The sequence below is a fragment of the Schistosoma mansoni genome, chromosome 2, assembly GCF_000237925.1.
Source record: "Schistosoma mansoni strain Puerto Rico chromosome 2, complete genome".
Taxonomy (NCBI): Eukaryota; Metazoa; Platyhelminthes; class Trematoda; order Strigeidida; family Schistosomatidae; genus Schistosoma; species Schistosoma mansoni.
The window spans coordinates 33,418,547-33,440,294 of NC_031496.1; the positions used below are offsets into that span (position 1 = coordinate 33,418,547).

A 21,748-nucleotide genomic window follows, 5' to 3' on the forward strand; every position below is an offset into this window, starting at 1 on the left:
ATCCCCAAATTGTTGATTTGTCATGACGTGACTACCTAACCGAAAAGATCCTAAGTGAAAGTCGTACCATTCGCTACACTGACCTGTTCTGTCGTGATATTCAGCAATCTGATGTTTAAGACTTCTGAAGAACACACTTAGGGTGAGAATAAAATAACATATTTTATGTGGAAAGATATGAGTAACAGAATGAGTACACCTGAAATGCTGAACCATGTGGTACTGATAATTTGCTCCCACGTTCATCATTTTTGACCTCCTATATGTGTTACATGCTGAATGCAAACCTTTTCAGTAATTATATGCTCACTTTCATACTTCTCTTTGACGGTCGAATAGGAAATAATTAAAATGTAAGATTTTAAAGCTCTAAAAAGCGCACCTAGCAATGGACATAAAAAAGCCATTACACCGGCCCACCATACTAATCTACTGAAACATTGCTTATTTTTCTTGTTTGATGTACCTAGGTACCGTGAGGCATTAGTGATTTATTGCTAATATATACAGAAGATTGTTAAACGTAGTGAACTGTTTGTACCGTATGAAAAAGGGTAAGCGGAACATGAGACAGTAAATACTACAGGCATTTGTAACTCGGTTATGTTTCCAGCAAATATGAAGCAAGACATCACATGTTTACGAGACTGTAGCAACTATTACTGTCGTGCACTTACATTCATTTTTCTAGCTTTTAGACAGACTTCAATGATTAAGAGAGCAGGTGACTTGGATCATTTCAACCTAACTAATAAATATCTCCCAAAGGAAGTTTTGGCCTTCGACACATATACCTCTTGTATTCCTTTCGTTGTGATCCGACTCTTTCAAATACATACTTGTGTGTTTGATTGTACACCTGTGGTTCCATTCAACTGCGCATTACTTATTTTGTGCTATGTTGACACTTGTAATGAGGAATATTTTTGAGTCGGCGGTGAAGCTATTTTCCACATTTTATTCGTTACCGGATGCCTGTGTAAATGAAGTTTCAAAATAAACACATCTAATCCAATTAGAATTATGTTTTATTACCACTGTAACTTAACAGATTTCATCTAAGCATAATGCATGGAGTTAAAAGAAGGACGCATATTTTGTAGTACATTCATAATCATTGGTTATAGAGTCAGATTGCGGACAAAACAGAACCATCTTCACCCTAGTTTATCTCGTACACTTTCATATAATTGTTTTTCTAATTTTCGTTAGCTATTTTGCATGTTTCTATGTACTCGCTGTATGTGTATTTATCTATACTTGCCTAATCATCTTATAATTCGTATATTTAGTGTATGAACTATTTCACACTCGACTTTTCTTAACAAGCCAATCTTTAAATCATAAACTCATTGCTCTTACTATAAGGTTTATTCTAAGATTATATGAAGCACTCCAAATACTAATATTTCGCATCATAATATTGATTTGTTATAAACAAGTCAAATCAAATCAAACGTAAGCAATTAATTCTGACCTTTATTTCAACAGTATAGCGGAAACGCAGTTATTCATACGACTTCGACTGACAGTTTTCTTCATTGCCCTAGACATTCTATTAAATCCCTGATCTGCCTAATCATTAATCGCCACTTAAACAGACATCTGTGAACAGAACATAAACGAATATGTACAGTGGTATATGCATCAACATTTCTTGAGCATCCTATAAGCTGTTGAATTTGGTTTCTAACTAGATACCCACTCTGTGAAGAAAAGATATAACATTTACTTTAAGTCCAAACTTGTCAAAGGGATTCATTCTAGGTGCTCTTCTGTCGGTGTATAAGATCAGAAATGAATAGTTCTCTATTTTGTACTACTATATCTCAACATTTTAATCAAGTTGTCTTCTACTTACCGGATATGTAATTATTTATTGAAAGCAGATTGATTCACTCTATGAGTAGTTATAATTCATAATGATAATATTAAAGTAAATAATAAAAATCTAGAGTTGCCACATGTTTCTCATGATTAAATTGGTCTGTAGTGACCTGCTTTTCTCGACGAGAACGCGATTGGTGTAATGGAAACAATTATTATTATAACCAATTGTACCAGCGATTGTTTTACTGTACTCGTTGTTGTTCAACTGTATCAAAGTCACTTCTCGTTCCGCTATCCATCTTGTCCGCTCGAACTTTCTTACGCTCTGCCCTTATTGCCTGTACTCGTTGGCATGTCTCGGTATTCTTTCGATACCAAGAGATCGCCAATAAATATACTTTATCTGAACAAGCTACAACCTTCTGGTTTACGAGCTAGCCAAGGATATCGAGTCGTTTTCGGGTGCGTAATCTTATTGTAGTAGTGATCATAGTCAATCGAGACTCGACGCCATCTACAGGTCCACCATTCCTTGTATCAAAGACAAGAACTCGTTTTATTCATGGGACAAGAAGATGATTTTTGATTGTTACGAAATTTATTAATCTTTTAACATGAATAATAAGTCATTCCACAATATAACAAATTCATAAGTATGAGAAATATATATATATATATATATATAAAGTACAACAAAAGTTGGCATCGTTGAACGAGGGGTATAAAATGTTTCTTTCCCCTGGCCAGTATAAAGTTAATTTACATGAAGTCCGTCATTTTGTCTTCTTTATTCAAATATCTTCTAAACCCTAGAATATTATAGAAAATATTAACAAATTATATCGTTTCAACATTGAACATTACCATTTGCATTCTCATTTTCATCATTTGATCTGATAATAATTGAAGTCTCTTGTTACGTTCTTCTAATTGATTTTTTAATGTATCAATTTCATAATCTTTACGTTTTAATTTCTCTTGAGTAACTTTTCTTTGACGTTGTTCCTAGTTTGGTTTAAGGGAAATGAGGATGGTTAAAAGTTAAAGCAGATACAAAATGTAACATGAAGGTTAGAATGGAAAAGATATGTCGAAGGATTGATTTATGTATTACAGTTTAAATCCGTTATCCCAAGTTCAGTTATATAAGTGCAGAATTAACAGTCCAATCAATTATATCAGTGTTATTTCTTTGTGTAATTCACTTAAAGTGTAATTCACTTAACGCACAAGCATGTGGCTATCAAGACTCAGTGGCCGAGTGGATAACGCGATAGCGTTTGAAGCTGAAGGTACTGGGTTCGAGTCCCGGAGTGAACATTAACTCTTAGATGAAGGTACACCCGGCTGACGAGTCCCAAATAGGAAGAAACGCGCGTCCTGGATTCCGCTGCTAGACACTATCCATCTTCGCTTACAATGCTTGTGAATAAAGGTTATATCGAGGTAACACACATAGTATCCACATATGCCAATTAGAGACTGACCAGTTGCAGTCCTAACACATCGATTGGAAGATTCAAACAAACAATACTAAATGAATTCCAACTTAAATATTGTTGATTTGACTGTTCCACAAAATATGATTCACATGTATTGTAGGCAAGATATTGCTCATGAAAGTGAGAGGCGTGCGTAGGTTGCAAGCTGTTGTGTCTACAGAAGATTAAATTATGAGTAACTTCTAAGAACCATTTATGAACTTTTATTATGCATATTATCATTGTATAACTATGTAGTAACTAGATTAAACATATTAATATCTCATATTACAAGCTTTCATTTGACCTATGGGATAATATTATACGCTTAACTATTATAAGGTTATTCCAGTCTATTAGTTACCATCTCACACATTCACAGTCACTTTTAGTTTGATCTTGTATAATTGTTATTTTCTATTTCATGGTGTGATGTAGTCTGGTTTACTTGTGTATAAACTATATAAGTTTGAAATACATGATTCATAGAGTGTGAGCTCAGATTGCGTTCCAGATTCAACGGGCAGGACTAGGTGAGAAGCTACTATACAGAGGACTAATAGGGATACAGAGTTGACTCAAGGCTACTCGTGCTTTTTATCGCATCACTCCTTGAGGACAGGGTGAAGGTCACATAAGTCGATGTTCTGACTGGCTACCTTGCCACGAGATATTTTGACGGGGCTTACGACATAACACAAATGTTTGATTGCATGTCTCGTTTAAGATTACTAGCTGTTAGTGGGATATAGATTGGATTAAGCATGTTTTATGCATGATGGTGTTGCTGCGCGCTGATTGGTTAATTTTAAACCGATCAGCCCGGGCATATTATTGCAGAAAAATCTATAAGCTTCTTATGTATATACTATAAATATATGAACGATATTTAAACTATTGATTGCTGATTGCGGATTGCTGTTCACATACCATTGTTATTTTGAATACAATTTCTTTCCTGTTCAACATGTTCTGATTTTGGGGTCTTGTCGAGTGTCATCGTATAAGAATACTAAGCAATAGGAATAGCTGGGTCGTTTATATAGCAACAATTACAATTATAACACTAGCATAGGGTAAAACCAATGAATAAGAAATAGCGAGGTTAGAATATATATATATATATATATATATGTAGTCAGAAAGGGGGTTTTGTGGAGATTGTAGTAATTTAATACTTGGATTCATGAGTCAATTAAAGCTAAACCACCCAAGGAAAACCTGGAAGCGCTGGTCGGCCATTTCGTCATAGCACTGCTGAGGAGTCCCATACCAGGACGAGACGGCCATCCAGTGCTCCCAGGTTGCCCATGGTGGTCTAGTTTCAATTGACTCATGGTCTCAACTATTAAAATTACTGTAATATTCACGAAAACCCCTTCTGATGTCAATCAACATATACTCACTAGTGATGGGCTTCAAGAGGTATTTCCTGAAGTTCTAGTGAGAAGCAGTGAACAGTGGAGTTCAACCGGGTGTGTTGTGAGATAGTAACTCACTGAAAACAATGGTGGACTGTGGCGCGATTTCGTGGATCGGTTGATGTTATACATTAATAACGTTGAATGCCAGCTCAGTAGTCTAGAGGTTAAGCGTTAGCGTATGAGGTCCTGGGTTCGAATCGTGCAAGCAGGGTCGTGGATGCCCACTTCTGAGGAGTTCCACACTATGACAAGATGGCCGTCTAGTGCTTCCATGTTTTCCGTGGCGGTCTAGCTTTAATTGACTCATGAATTCAACTATTAAATATATATTTGCATATTACTTCATTTCATTACCTTGTCAGATTGTTCATTGGATGATTGACGGGGTTGCTTCTTCTGTGGAGGAATTACCTTAATTGAACTAACATTAGAAGTTGGTGTTGAATTCTATCGCGAAAAAAAAACCATAGGTACAAACTGTTTTGATTTAAATAGGATATAGTAAAAATGATTTTAAATAAACATACAGTACATAACTAAACAAAGCATGCAACTATCCACTTGGTCCATTTCTGAGTATACAATCTCTCAATTGAAATGATTCATATATTTGCTCAACGGTGAGTTTAGTCGTCTTACCACTCAACATATCTATATGTTGAGATCGTGGATGCGCACTGCTGAGGAGTCCCACAATAGGACAAAACGGCTGTCCAGTACTTCCAGGTTTTCCTTGGTGGTCTAGCTTCAATCGAATCATGTTTTCAACTATAAAAATATCTATATATGATTAGTATTCTTTTTCCATACTAATCTTTTCTTCCACTTTAACCTGTTGGATTATGCATGACGTCTTAGAGGTTTCGAAGAAAGCTAATATTATGATTGTCAGATTCAGCAGCATGTTTTGAAGGACGTTTCCAGTATTCACACACTAATTTGTATATCCTGCTGTATGATATTACTGAATAATACATTGACCATAAGCTTGCATTTGCTTATAGATATAATCAAAACTTACTCTGGACTTTTTAAATGCAGCTATTGAACGTTGTTCATTCAATAAAGCTTCACGTGTTCTATCTAAACTTTGTCGTAATAATTGAATTTCTGTTTCTTTCGAGTGTAATTGATTAATGAATTGATCTACTTGTTCACTTTTTGCATCTGCCAATGCTTCAGCTTGTCTTTAAAATGATAGAAATATGGGAAAAAATTATTTGATTGATACAGTTAAAGTTTTGTGGAGGTTGGTATAATCTTTAGGTTGTATTTGTCAAAGATTAGTCTGATTTTGAACACCAATGAAAAGCGGAGAGGACTATACATCAATTCCGTCCTAATATAATACTTCCCGAGAATATCATGAATGAAACAACTATCATTAGTGGTCATTGGGTGATCTTCCTGACAGCATCTGTTACCTTGACATGGTGGTCTGGATTACCTATCTTGATGATTTAGCCGGGTTATACTGGGTGGAACATATGTTCCTTTAGGTCCTACTATGCTGGGCAGGTCGGTTGAAGAATGGTGAGAGGCAGCAACTTAAGGTCCGGTGGCAAAGTCTCATAGCTGATTGTAGACGGGTATGACAGTAGTAAGGTTTTTGCCTCGGACAACTAGCATCAGCAGAAATGCTGCCTAACCACATCCGAAGGAAGGGGTTAAAAAGAAGCCAAGCTTAAAAATCTCACACCCGAAATAACTCCAAGGATTCCTTTCTCTATTACTAAAGCCTATTGAAGTGCCAGGTTAACATATCGAAACCTTCGCATTAAAAAACTGTGCTCAACCAGCCTCAAGTAGTTGTTCATTAGGATCTACCGTCAATGGCGTATAAATCCAGAAGACAACAAGAAGCACCTACTGCAGTCTATTTATTGGATAGCTCAGATAACTAAGATACAATCAAATAAAGAGAATTTGGGCAGAAAGAGTAATACGCACGAGCAAGCGTATACAGAGTTGAGTCAGAAAATAAGATTCAAGCATATATATATATATATATATATATATATATATATATATATATATATATATATATATATATATAGCATTGTGTTCAGAGTAGAACAGACTTTCCTTAACTAGATTCCTATACGCAGTCGATTGTGCACTATTCGAATAAACGGGACAGTAAGAATTCGAAGGACAGGGACACTCAACGTCATTTCTCCTTTGCCTCTCCCTGCGATCCCACTAGCTGCAACTCGGATGAAGTTAGAGATGAATTTTATAGGATGCTACTCAACCTCTTTCAAAAAGCTAAACGCTCTGACTTCGTAATAGTGTCAGACGACTTCAATGCTCAAGTAGGTAGACTAAACCAAACCAAAAGGCACTTAGGGGGATTCTACGGTGTTGCGGCTCAGAAAATTGATAATGGCGATCGTATGTTGCAAGTGTTTCTAACAAATAACAACTTTAGACATCAGGAAAAACATGTGGCGACCTCACAGTCGACATAACGATAGACTCAAAAAGACCACATCGTCATCAACCATCATTGGAGAAACTGACTTGAAGACTATCACTCATTATAGAGAAGATGTCTAGACGCAGATTTTGCTTCACCTCGAGCAAGTTTTTATTTGTGTCTTACTGGACATAGAAATCCACAGCAAGAAAACATCTTAATAATGAAAGGGTTAGGAATATATTCCGGGAAAAACTAGAGAAGGAGGTGGCCAACTATGAAAGTGATATCCATCCTGAAGAAGCTTGGCATGGTATCCTCAAAGCTGTGGAAACAGCAGTTATATCTATCAGAAAATTAAATCAAAACGTTTAAAAAACCGAGAGGATTTTAACGGTATCTACAGAACTTATAGATACTCAGAAACTCATCACATATGGCTCTGAAGACGATGAGGAGCGAAGAAAGCCGACTCAATGATCGCAGACGGTAGTGGATAGCGAAAGCGGAGGAGATGAAAGGTAGTGGTGTCAAGTAATAGTAGACAGCTATCCAGATTTATCAAGGAAACGGCTGTTAAAATTCTGGCTGTTAGTGAAACTATCTCGAAAAATACGGGACTACTATTCAATCTCAATCCAGGAGATTAAACCAGTGGGCAGAACACTTTAGAGAATTGTTCAACTGACCTTCAGCCACACTTCAGTCACCCACTAAGTCCAAGTGACCTGAATGGGAAATTGATATAAAACTTCCAAACCCAAGTCAAAAAGGCAATTAGTAATCTAAAAGAAGGGAGAGCAGCAGGTTTAGATGGACTAATCCCTGGGATTATTCAGGATGATAGTCCAGTTTTAGAATTTACATTAACTGAAATCTAAGCTAAAATCCAGAAACTGGATTTAATCCCATGTGACTACTGTTGATTGTCGATCATCCCACTTTGTAACCAAGGACAAAACTCCTCTTGTGATGGTCAAAGAGGAATCAGTTTAATTAATATAGTGTCTAAAATATTAGTGTCAGTAATACTTAGACGTCAAACTGGAGCTCATGGAGAGCAAACCCGGGAAAATCGGGCTGGTTTCAGAACTGGATGTGGATACATAGACCAAATATTTACCCTTACGGAGATTTCGGAACACAAACATACTTTTCGACGTCCGACTATGATTGCCCTCATTAACCTTAAAGGCGGGGTTCGACTCTGTTGATCGTAGGGTTTTGGGCAGTGTCTTTTATTGAAAGGAGTATCAAAAAGTACATTAACCTTGTACAGCTTTCTACCAGAATATGATTGATCGAATTAGAACCCTTGGAGAACTATCATTGGAACAGGTTCGTTAGGGTTGTCTACTTTACTATTTTTCATTAACTTTGTCACAGACATGCTCTTATTGAGAACACATTTATCATCTGACTTTTCAAGGGTTCGTCTTTTACCAGGGGATTCGCTTGTTGACTTAGAATTGTTAACTACGAAGTAACCACCCCCATTGTGCGACTGACTTTGAATACACATATGATATAGTTTTTCTTGATGAGGACGGCGAAAAAATGCAGAATCTTCTGAACACCATAGGCAACAATGCAAGCGTGCTTGAGATGCTGTTCTCCCCTTTCAAATGCAAAATGTTGCTTCACGATTGGCTTGCATCAGCGCCCGAATCAGTGATTAGGAGTGAAGTAATCACTTATATCAACTACTTCACTTATCTCGGAAGTCTATGAAGTTATGATGTTCTGGTGTCCGACGAAATCTCTGCATGGACTCGAAAGGTTCTATTTGCTTTTGCCGACTTACGTCACTTGTGGAGTAGATATCATTATGCTAACCAAAGGACGAGTTTACTGAGCAGCAGTTTGAACCGTCCTGAGCAGCAAGAATGGACTTTATTTGTAGGCTAATAGTATTTGACCAAAGGTGTATTCGAAGCAATGTTCATGCATTTTGGGACCACTGAGTAAGCAATGAGTGGAGTAGGAATAGAGTACCAGGTAAGAGTGGTAAATCGATTGATGGGGTATTAAATCTTCACCACTAACAGAGGTGAATGAGACATGTATTACGTATGCCAAACCGCCACCTACCTCGACGGACAGCGTTGTCTGGTATACAGCTTGTTGGAAGAAAGGTAGGGGTGGTCAAACCAAAACACACCATCAATTTATGAATAAGGCATGTTAGCAGATGTAGACTACCTGATTGGGGTCCACGTGATTATCGTAAACAGCGGTTGGAGACAGAATGACGCGGCTCAAAATGGCTTGCAATGGCACAGGTACATCCAACTTTTGTTTTACGCCAAATTCTGAGATTCTAAATTCCTCATAACTTTTTTTCGTTTCTGTCTCGCTAATCGATATTCTCTTGAGTCTTTTCTTCAATGAATAATCTTCTGAATCATCACTGAGACTGTTACTAACCCTACAATTCTAGGATATGGCTTGACAATTTATTATCTCTGTGTTAATGGTGGGGTGCGGCTATTTGAACCAATGTAAATAAGTACAGGTTCTACGTTGTGATTGACATACTGATTGAGTGATTGTAGCATTAAATCAGAAGTCTAGTGAAATTGGAATTGCACCACTAGACTATTACACACTCGTTCTAAAGATTAACCGTTCGCCTTGAGACCTAATAGTCCCAGGTTTGATCCCTAGTTGGATCATGAGTGCTCATCAATGAAGATGAAACAGAGACCAATTGTGCCTTATTACCTATCTGGGAAGAGATCTTTTTTTCAATTTGTATTTACAATGAAATAGAGTTACTTAATTGTCTTACATAATAACTATTTATTATGAAGCATGGTAAGGAAAGATGGATAATGACTAGCAGTGAAATCCAGGACGCGCGCCACTTTGTCCTATTTGGGACTCGTCAGCTGGATGTACCTGCATCTCAGAGTTAATGTTCACTCTGGGATTCCACTGCTAGCCACTATCCATCTTTGCTTACCATACTTGTGAATTTAGGCTATATTGAGGCGACACGCACAGTATGTACATGTGCACATTAGAGACTGACCAGTTGCAGTCCTAACAAATCGATGGGAAGATTCAAACAAACAATACTAAGTTGTATTTATTATTAAATTATGATGATCTACCTACTTTAATCGACTCATATCACGTTCATATTCATTAAGTAAATTTTCTTTATGTTGAACTTGATCTTTCAATATTTCAATTCTATGAGATAATAATTCAATTGTAGTTTGACGTTCTTTTCTAACTGTTTCTCTTTCCATTTTTGGTACTTGAATAAGTGATCTTTGACCTGGTAATCGATCTAAATCTAAACGGGTTGATATTGATCGGACTAGATTTAAATAACATTCTTCTGAAGTCTGTAAACAAAATAATAGAAAAAATTAGATGAGATCTGTCATTTATTGGTCTCATTACTTACTTAAGCCTGTTCCCCTCGTGGAGGAACATAAGCCGCTCACCAACATTCTCCATTCAACCCTGTCCTGGACAATCCTTTCCAGTTCCTTCCAGTTTTAACATTCATCCTTTTCATATCTGCTTCTATTTCCCGATGTAATATGTTTTTCGGCCTTCTTCTTTTCCTCTTCCCTTCCGGCTTCCAAGTTAGGGATTGCCTTGTAATGCACATTGGTGATTTCCTTAATGTATGTCATATACACTTTCAACGTCTTTTCCTAATTTATTTTTCAGATGGAAGATGGTTTGTCCTCTCCCATAAAACACTGTTGCTGATAGTATCCGACCAGTGAATGTTGAGTATCTTGCGTAAACAACTGTTTATAATTACTTGTACCTTCTTGATTATTGGTCTCATATATTATATGAAATAAGGTAGTTAGTTGCTTAGGTGTGTACATTTTGGATGATTCAACCATGATACTCGATTGTTTACACATTTAGTCTTTAATGATTGAAGACAATTAACTACTTATCAGTAAAGAAAATGTATGATTTCAGTTTATTTTTACAAGTGTTCGCTGACCTATTAATATTTACTTAGCTCTACCATATTTGAACCAATAATACTGATGCTAAGGATTTGTTATGGGTTGGAGAACGCTGGTCGACCGCCTATGCTCCATTGGGAGTAACAGGCGTAAGTAAGTAAGTAAGTAAGTAAGTAAGTAAGTAAGTAAGTAAGTAAGTAAGTAAGTCAGGATTTGTTGTGTTAGTACTTTTCAGCCCTTCCAAAATCTTTGTCTTTAAGCTCTAATAAGAATACTGAGAATGACATCTTATGTGTCTTCTGTTTGTTAGCTCAAACATACACGATTAAATACATTAATTACAGGATCACAGTACACCATGAATAATCTCGCGAGGCGGGATCGTGGATGCGCACTGCTGAGAAGTCCCATAATAGGACGAAATGGTCATCCATTGCTTCCAGACTTTCCATGGTGGTCTAGCTTCAGTTGACTTATGATTTCAAGTTTGAAAATACTGAAATCTCCACAAAACCCTCTTCTGATCAATAAAAAAATAGCTTAATAAGAGATTTATGATCAGACTTACATTAAAATCAACTAAATTTGAATACCTACATGAATCTCATCAACGTCGTATTTTGTCAATAACTGTTAACATTTATTAGTTTAGGTATACCACGTCTATAAAAGTTCCTAAGGTGTAGGTAACTTCATAGGGTAAGGAAATTTCTTCTTTTCAACAACAAATATGTGGGTAATAATGGTTTTATTCTCAGTGAGTCTTGAGTGATATGTTTGCCAAGACTCATACTTAAGTATTTACAAACTATAAATTTGATATTTGATGGCGAAACTCGGGAAGATGTGGAATCTTCATGTACCTGAACAGTTAAATCGATGAACAAGGAGGATCTGATGCAGAGGTAAAGGTGAGGATTGGCAAAGCAAAGACAGCATTCCTACAGTTACAGAATATATAGAACTTAAAACAACTGTCAAACAATATCAAAGCCACAATCTTCAATACGAACATCAAGACAGTCAGATCTATAAAACTTGTAGAACTACTACAACCATCGTCAAGAAGGTATAAGTATTTATAAACAGTTGTCTACGCAAAATACTCAACATCCAATGTCCGTATATCAGCAACCGCCTGCTGTGGGAGAGGACAAATCACTTTCCAGGTGATGAGGAAATTAGAAGAAGACGTTGAAAGTGGATAGGACATACATTGAAGAAATCACGAAACTGCATCACGAGGTAAGCCCTGACTTGGAATCGTGAAGGAAAGTGAAAAAGAGGAAGGCCAAAGAACGCATTACTCCGAGAAATAGAAGCAGATAAGAAAAATATGGATAGCAAGTGGAAAGAACAGGAAAGGATTGCTCAGGACAGAGTTGGATGGAGAATGCTGGTGGGCGGCCTATAATCCTCCACGAGGGGTAACAGACGTAAGTAAGTAAGTAAGATGCAAGTACTCCCAGCTGACAAGTTACAAATTAAAAGAAAAGCCTTTCATAGGCTCCGCTTTTGGTTAATATCTTTTCGTCAAGCATTATAATAGTGTTTATCATATTATTAATTTAGGAATATCTTGACTAACTGTTTCTGCCATCTAGATACTTCAACAAGTTATCTCTTTCCTTGTTTATTTTAACAAATCATCATGTTAATTAATTGCATAATCTATTCAGCTGCGTATGTGAAACGTTTACAACGTTAATCGGTACAAGTTACAAAACACTACAATCAGAGACATTGTGATGGTTGGCACAATATGCAACGAATAGAATGGACATTATTTAAATATCGATTCCTGAAATTCTTATATCTAACTGACCATCATTCAATATTTATCGTCAAGATCAATCAAGAAATAAGAAACGGTACCTTGTTGAAATACTTCGAGTTAAGAATTCTATATTGTATCAAATAGATAATATTGAATAAAGCTAATAATAATATGTTTATGACTTGGAAGATTTTCTTCTTTTCTTAGTTAAGTTGATGTCCCCTTGTAAATCAGCCGTAAGAAATAAAAACTGTTTCATACTGAAATTATAATATAATCCAATTTTCAGCAAAGATGGATAGTGGCTAGCAATGGAATCCAGGATGCGCGTTTCGTCCTATTTGGGACTCGTCAGTTCGATGTACCTGCACCTCGGAGTTGTTGTCCACTCTGGGACTCGAACCCAGTAACATTCGCTCCAAACGCCATTGCGCTATCCACTCAGCTACTGAGTCCTGATAGTCACTTGCTTGTGCAATAGGGTGAAGTTTAAATTCATTAAGTATTGTTTGTTTGAATCTTCCCATTGATGTTTTAGGACTGCAACTGGTCAGTCTCTAATTGGCATATGTGCATACTGTGTTTATTGCCTCGATATAGCCTTAATTTACAAGCATTGTGAGCAAAGTGGATTTAAGTGAATTTAAACTTCACCCCGTTGCACAAGCAAATGGCTATCAGTACTCAGTAGCTGAGTGGATAACGCGATTGTGTTTGAAGTAAACGGTACTGGGTTCGAGTCCCAGAGTGAACATCAACCCTGAGATGCAGGTACATCCAACTGACGAGTCCCAAATAGGACGAAACGCGCGTCAAGCTGTATTCCACTGCTAGCCACTATCCATCTTTGCTTATAATGCTTGTAAAATTAAGGTTATATCGAGATAAAACGCACATTATGCACATATGCCAATTAGAGACTGATTAGTTACAGTCCTAAACATCAATGTGAAGAATCAAGCAAACAATACTAAGTGAATCCAATTTTCAATTATTAAAAATTGTAACAAAGAATAATTCTCTGTCGTTTATCTTTGACGGAGTATTCTATGATTATTGAATATGTTTTTCAATAAACTTCCATGGCCAGTTACCATTATAGAAATATGCCATTTATTGTTCAACGACTAGTCTAACTTATTTAATAACTTGAAATGATTACAAATGGTTATTCTTTTGGTTAGGCAACCAATAAAACCTAGACGGTACTGGTCAGCTACTTCGTCATTGTATGGATCTAGTTCGCAGTGTTCATGGATAATTAATCCATAGATAGAACCTAAGCTATCCTTTTGTCCATCAGATTATCTTTACACTGTTGAGTTCGGATTTGATGGTTTAAGTTTCCAGCTCTAAACAATTAACACTCTTCAAAGTCAACAATCTTCACATGCCCCCGTTCATCATCATGATCTGTTATACAATAAATTATAATAATAAAGAAACACTAACATATAAAGCATCCATTGCATTTCTCAAACCAATATGATCCATTTTTGATAAGATTTGATCAGTCATTGGATCATCATCATCACCATCATTCTTGATATGATCTAATACAAGTGTAGAATTATTGGTTAATGCTTTAATTGATGGTACTACTTCAGCAAGTAGTGTCTTGCTACGTAATTCAGCATTTTCACGTTTAAGTTTAGTAATTTGAAGAATTAATTCATCATTTTCTGTATTACCTACAAAATATGAATAAAAGTAATAAGTTAAATAAAGATCTCTCAATGATGGCGAGACTATAATTTATGGACGAGTCAATCAGAAGCCTCTGAAGGATTTCAAGGTAACAGTGCCAATTTCAATAGCTGATGTTCATGTACAATCGGTTCATAAAGGATTTTAGAGAAGAGGTGACAATTAAGCAGCTACAATAAATGAGACTACTAAGAAATTCCATTATGACTTGTAGACCATGCGGAGACTACCCTGATGATGTTATCTTTCGATGTAATACATGTTAGAGGAAGAAGTCTGCTAGAATAGGAACATTTTTCTCTCCATCCAGATTAAGACTAAGGCAAATTATAACAATTGCTGTGAACTGTATAATAAAAGCACCAGTATTATTGACTGCAATATTTGCAGATGTTACTGAAACGTCGGCTGTTCAGAGGTATGAGTGTTGTGGGGACATATTCATAATAAAAACGATAAACTTACACAACCGTAGTACACACAAACAATAATGAAGTTGTGTGGTCGAGGCTGAGAGGGTTTCTATGACCTTATCATGGATTCAGAGACCAACTATTATGGAACCATAAGGATGAGTTCCTCTACCTTATGCATTATGATCTTAAAACCTTTGAAACTCTTTCTAACCTTGACAAGTTTTTGGACTATGTAAAAGAAGTGAATGCACTCTAATTCTTTGGTTTTGTATACTATATTTTTACTCTATACTGACTGTTTACTGATCTGCTACTATTTTTCAAGGTCACTTAAGATTTGTTCAAAGGTCGTTCATAAGTTACAGTCTCGCCGAAGGTGTCAGTTTATCAGATATAAAAAATCCATTCGATTTATATCTTAATCATTGGCCGAAAGAAACTTAGATACATTAGAATCTATGTACAAAAATAAAAGTACAAAAGGTTTGTAATGAATCGAACAGGTACAAGTCGGACAGACCAACGTCCGAACATCGATTCATGGCTTACTTAGGCGTATGTCCGAGGAACAATGTACCATTGTCTATAACTGTGCGCATCTAATGCTTTACACATTCAATCAAAGCACTTTATGCTATTTCGATTTGAAAGAATCAGATTACAAAGCTGCACCATTTACAACCAATCAAAAAATTGTGGGAGGTGACATAATGTTTGTTCATTTTCAGTTGGGCGCACACTTTCAAAAACAAGTTTACCAATCACCAATTCGTAAACATTTTTATCATACCCTTGAATTTCTATTCAATGACTATCATACGTGCCGTGAAATTAAAGTCAACCGGTTTTAAGGGCTTACCCTGATCAAACTTAAAGTCTTGATTTTTCATAGTTGAAATCATGAGTCAATTGAAGCTAGACCACCATCGAAAACCTGAAAGCACTGGACGGCCGTTTATGGGACTATTATGGGATTCCTCAGCAGTGCGCGTCCACGATCCCGCACTCGCGAGATTCGAACCCAGGACCTACCAGTCTCGAGCCAGAGCCCTCAACCGACAGATCACTGAGCCGGCATCCAACGGTAATAATGTCTAACTTCAACCAATCCACGATTATGAGCTACCGTTCACCAATTCTCTTCAGTGGGTTGATATCTCTACAACAGACTTGGATGCGCACTGCTGAGGAGTTCTATGATAGGACGAAACGGCCATCCAGTGCTTCCAGGTTTTCGATGGTGGTCTAGCATCAATTGACTCATGATTTCAACTATGAAAATACTAAATTCTCCACAAAACCCCCTCAAATTAATGTCAACCGGTTTTAAGGGCTTACCCTGATCAAACTTAAAGTCTTGAGTTTGTTTTACAAATACTTACTTTATTATAAAGATTTAAATAATGATTTTCTACAACTTTATTTGCTTATTTCATGTGAATATATATATATATATATGTATATATATTTGTGAAGTATGAGAAGACTACGGCCGTTTCTTCCTAGTATGGGACTCCTCAAAAGTGTTAATTGACGATCTCGCACGCAGGATTCGAGCCCAGAAGCTTTGATATCACGCGTGAACACTTAACTTCTAGACCACTGATTCAATACTATATCAGGTGTGTGAAGGTGACCCACTGAGTTGATGATGCTTCCAGGATTTTCATTGATAGTCTAACTTAGATCAACTCATGAATACAAAAACTCTCTTTCTAATACTAATAATTATAATTCTAACTTACCTTTCGGTAATATATACATATATTGATCACGTAAACGTTGTCTTAATTGACTTAATGCTTCTTTTTGTTTATCAATAATTTCATAATGTCTTTCACCTTTACATTGATTGCCTAAGTTGATCAATTCCTGGGTAAGTTTAGATGATGTATTCATTTGGTCATGATGGCATTGAGAGGATTCTTCTCTTTCATAATTCAATGTATCTTGCAGATGTTTTATTTTACATTCATATTCATGTTTAGAATTAGTTAATTCTTGGATTGTTATTCGTAATTTTCTAAATAAATGAAAGTCAAAATCATATGAAACATTATACGTTTGAATCATGTTTAAATATGGTAACTATGATATTTTATTTAGTTGAAATCATGAGTCAATTGAAGGTAGACCATCAAGGAAAACCTGGAAACACTGGACGGCCAACTCATCCTATTGTGGGACTTTTCAGTAGTGAGCACTCATGATCCCGCTTCAAGAGATTCGAACCCAGGACCCACCAGTCTCGCGCGCGAGCGCTTAAGCACTAGACCACTGAACTGGCCGGCATCCAACGATGTTAATGTCTGACTTCAACCAATCCACGAAATTAAACAACCATTCACCATTGTTTTCAGTGAATTGATATCTTCCAACAGACCTGGTTGAACTCTATTGGTTACTGCTTCTCACTAGAACTCCGGAAAATACCTTATGGAGCCAGTCACTAGTGAGCTTCTAATTTTTCCGTAGTGATCACCCTTCTTTTGTTCTTTTCTATTAAACTCTTAGTCCTTACCGCCTTGTTAATATTTTTAACCATATTTAATTTACAATATTTATCTTATAAGGTTGTAGAACTGATCTACATAGTTATCAGTCATTTTCAGGTAACTACAATATTCTTGATAGATATTCTTAACTACATCTTTGCCTTTGTCTATTTTATTCGTCAAAAGTGTTCATTCAACTGAATCACATTTTCAAAGACTAACTTCAGTTGAAAAAACAACAGAAATCAAATGAAGGTCTAATAATGGTAATCCTCATCTATAACTCATCGTGTAGTCAAAAACAACAATATTATCTTTAGATCACTAAACTGGTATTCAATGGTGAACATTTTCGATTTTGATAAGATAAGAATGTAGAGCGAGTACTATTTATCACAACCGATTATACGAGTTTCAAACTAAGTACGATTGAACTCCATACAAGGATTCTAACCAAAAACTCAACTTATACATATAGTGTGATGTGGTCTACTTATATCTATATAAGTAGTATATGGTGTTGGTCAGACATAGAATGCATTTTGGCAGAAGACCGATGAGGAAAGAACTGAAACGAAGCGCAATCGGTAGGAAAATGCATGAGCAATGGAATTAGAGAAGAAACAGAGAAGACTGAAACAATTGATTATTAATTTGCAAATTGACTGTTCATTGTTTGGTTATCAGAATTTACTGAGATAGTCTGTAATGTTTGCTTAAATACATTCGGTTATCCCCAACCAGTGTTCTGTTCACTACAATAGAATGATTAGATTTATTTGAAAGTACAGTGATATTATTGAGAACAATGTCAATACTGACAATTAAAACAAAAAGCAACTGGAAACATGAGGTATCTCGTTACTTAGACAGACTTTGAATTAAGATTAAAGAGGTGAGCCCCTTTTTAAACAAATGAATAAGAACTGAGATTTAATTTGTAATGTAACATCATCAATGAACATTTTTTCTAATCTATTTATCAAAGTAGTTTTATTAGTTGAGATCATGAGTCAATTGAAACTAGACCACCATGAAAAATATGGAAGCACTGGACGGCCGTTTCGTCCTATTGTAGGACTCCTCAGCTTCAATCTATGAGTTTAACTGGATTATCATTGAAATACTCAATGATTACATTGAATAATAATATGAACATGAATCAAGTCATAGATGTACAATGTTGTAAAACATTTGATGAAGTTTCATTCTCTGTGAGCTGACAGGTTCAATTGTGAAGCTTTCATTATACGTTTAGACAACAATCTTAGCACAAACTTCAAAAGTATATCTGGAATACTTTACTTAATTACGCCTATTACTCCTCATGAAAAAGCATACGCTACCTACCAGCATTCTCCATACAACTCTGTCCTAAGCGAACTTTGCAGTTGTTTTCACTTAACATTCATCCTTTACATATATGCAACTATTTTCTGACGTAATGTATTCTTCAGCCTTCCTATTTTTTGTTTCCTTTCCGGATTCCAAGTAGGGTCTTGCCTCATGATTCAGTTCGGTGATTTCCACAATGTATGTTCTATCCACTTCCAACATCTTTTCTTTATTTCCTCTTAAGATGGGAGTTGGTTAGCTCTCTCCCACAGTAGGCTCTTGCTGATGGTATCCGTCCAACGGATACTGAGTATCTTGTGTAGACAATTGTTTATAAATACTGGGATATTTTTGATGATGATTTTAGCAGTTCTCCAAGTTTCAGCTACATACAATTGAACCATCTGTCTTGATGTTCGTGTTGAAGATTGTGACTTTGATATTGGTTTATAGACATTTGTTTTGAGTTCCATATGTTCCGTAACTGTAGGAATGCTGTCCTTGCTTTGTCAATCCTCGTTTGTAATTCTGCATCGGGTTCTCCTTTTCCATAGATGATGCTATCCAGATGCGTGAAAATTTCCACCTCTTTCAAAGCTTCTCCATAAATTTTGATTTGGTTGGTGTACTCCGTATTGTATTTGAGGATCTTAATTTTTCCCTTATTGAGACCTACTTATGCAGCGGCTTCCGCTACACTAAATGTCTTCATGTACATTTGTTCGTGTGTATGGGATAGAAGGACAAAGTCAATCTCAAAGCTCAAATCTTCCAATTAATTCCGAGCTGTCCATCGTATTCCCTAGTTCCCCTCCGTTGCCAAGGTTTTTATAATCCAGTCAATCACCAGAAGAAAGAGTAAGGAATAGAGTACGCAGCCTTTTTTGACCCCAGTCCCTACTTGGAATACATCTGTAGCTCTTCTAGGGCTAATGCCAATCCTAAGCTCAGGTAAAGTAGGAAGGTTTAGTATGAGGTTATCAATCAAAATCCTCTTTGTAAACTATCAATCTTCTTCACCATATGGAAAGCTAAGCATTAAAACAAAACAATTATTAGGGGTCCACTGGGTAGAACATAAATAAGTAAACAAATATAATAAGGAAATGATTCTGGTTTATTAACCTACTTAATTTGTTCTTCTTTTTCCTGTAATCTTTCATTCATTTGTTCTAATGAATCTTTCAAACTACTCAATTCTATTTTAGTAGTATATAATTCTTCATTCGTTTTTTTACCATAATTTAATGCATTTTCAATTTCTTCTTTTTGTGATTCAGTTAATTCACCTTTTAAATCACTTAATTGTGCTTGTGTACCTTCTAAATCAGAACGTAATACTTCAATAGTAGATGTTTGATCTTTAATAATATTTTGTAATTGAGATATTTCAAGTCTAATGAGATAGAAAGAAAAATGGAGGGTAACTAATTGCTTGATACCGAAAAAATAGCAAAAAAAAGTAACCGGTAACATTATAGTGGACAGAACACTAGTTGGGGACAATCGAATGTATTTAGGCATAAATTATAGGCTATCTCACTAAATTCTGATAACCATACGATATACACTGCTGAGGAGTCCCATAATAGGACGAAACAGTCGTCCAATGCTTCCAGGTTTTCCATGGTGATCTAGCTTCAATTGACTCATGATTTCAACTAGGAAAACAGTTAATTCGCAAAATACTAACCAATTATCTTATTCTTCACTGTTCCTCCTGTAAATATCAATCCATCTTCTCTAATTTCATTGTTCATGCATTTTCTTACCAATAGCGCTTCATTTCAGTTCTTTCCTTATCGGTCTTCTGCCAAAATACATTCTATGTCTGACCATCACCATATACCACTTATATGGATTTAAAGGACCACATCACAGCATACTAAACAGCTTTCGCTAACAGATAACTTAATATGGAACTTACAAGTTATTTATTTATAACTGAGCATTAACCAGTGTCGTTTGTTTATCTAGTCCTTTAATATTGGTTTTTCGATGTGACCTAATAGTCAAAGTGACTCGATATTATATGTATTGTTTTCAGATGTTCGGTTATTATGGATAGTAGGCAGAAGACTCTATACCTCGGTTTCTTGCTGTTTTGGAAACCCTAACCAATAAACATATGCAATCCTGAAGGAACAGATGAGCTTTGTGGAATTCGAACTACGACCACCTACCTTTATAATCTGAGATGTTACCACAGAGCTACTGAAACTAAAACTGATCTTTTTTCAGACTGAGAAGGTTGCAATTACTTCATATCATATAAGAACGAACAATTCGGCAATATAAATGTTGGGCAACTAACTGATACCAATTTTATGATTGCCTCAAACAGATATTATTCACATACCAACTTGACTAAGACTAGAGGTTCATAGTTTCATGAAGTGAAGCCAATTTTTAATCTGTCCACCATTAATACTTAACTAAACATTCTAGTGTTTTCGCGAGTTAGTTTTCTACAGGATATGGTCGTTAACCCCATGCTCAACCCTCCTCCTTTATCCAGGCTTGGAACCAGCAGTATCCTCAGAGGGGCTCCAGGTGTAGCCATATTCCGCATCTCATTTGATGATAACTTACACAATCCATACAATGGTCACATAAAAAAGCCAACTTACTTTAAATTATCAACCAATTTAGGACTTGTATTATCATCAATAGATGAATATGCAGAAGAATGTTTATTTGTATCATCATTATGACGTGCTGATGTTTTTGTTCGTAAAGATTGAAGACGACTATGTGCTTCAGTTAAACGAGTTTGTAATTGTTTGTTTTCATTTTGTAAATCTACAATTTTCAATGAAATTTTAAATAAGTAGTATATATATATGGAGACAGACATGAGAAGAATGAACAACAATTGGATGGAACTAAAAAGGAAGGTCCAGGAAAGAGTGGGTTG

At 36.0% G+C, this 21,748-nt stretch overlaps 1 protein-coding gene and 2 non-coding genes across 3 annotated transcripts in view; 2 read left to right on the forward strand and 1 right to left on the reverse strand.

Annotated features, from left to right (window-relative positions):
* Window positions 1-957: 957 nt before the first annotated feature.
* The window catches only part of Smp_131620 (hypothetical protein), a gene marked incomplete at both ends in the record, with an annotated part of 41,925 nt that continues 21,134 nt past the window's right edge, over window positions 958-21,748 (reverse strand). Inside the window, 8 exons of the mRNA XM_018796430.1 lie at window positions 958-975; window positions 2,695-2,835; window positions 5,757-5,917; window positions 10,294-10,510; window positions 14,331-14,569; window positions 16,747-17,001; window positions 20,070-20,227; window positions 21,462-21,633. Of these exons, the coding sequence (XP_018650644.1) occupies window positions 958-975; window positions 2,695-2,835; window positions 5,757-5,917; window positions 10,294-10,510; window positions 14,331-14,569; window positions 16,747-17,001; window positions 20,070-20,227; window positions 21,462-21,633 (1,361 nt within the window). The remainder of the gene's footprint in view (window positions 976-2,694; window positions 2,836-5,756; window positions 5,918-10,293; window positions 10,511-14,330; window positions 14,570-16,746; window positions 17,002-20,069; window positions 20,228-21,461; window positions 21,634-21,748) is intronic.
* Smp_tRNA_00936_Gln_TTG.1.1 lies at window positions 3,082-3,148 on the forward strand. Its single transcript has one exon. It is a non-coding gene (tRNA).
* On the forward strand, window positions 13,560-13,632 carry Smp_tRNA_01285_Pseudo_TTG.1.1. Its single transcript has one exon. It is a non-coding gene (tRNA).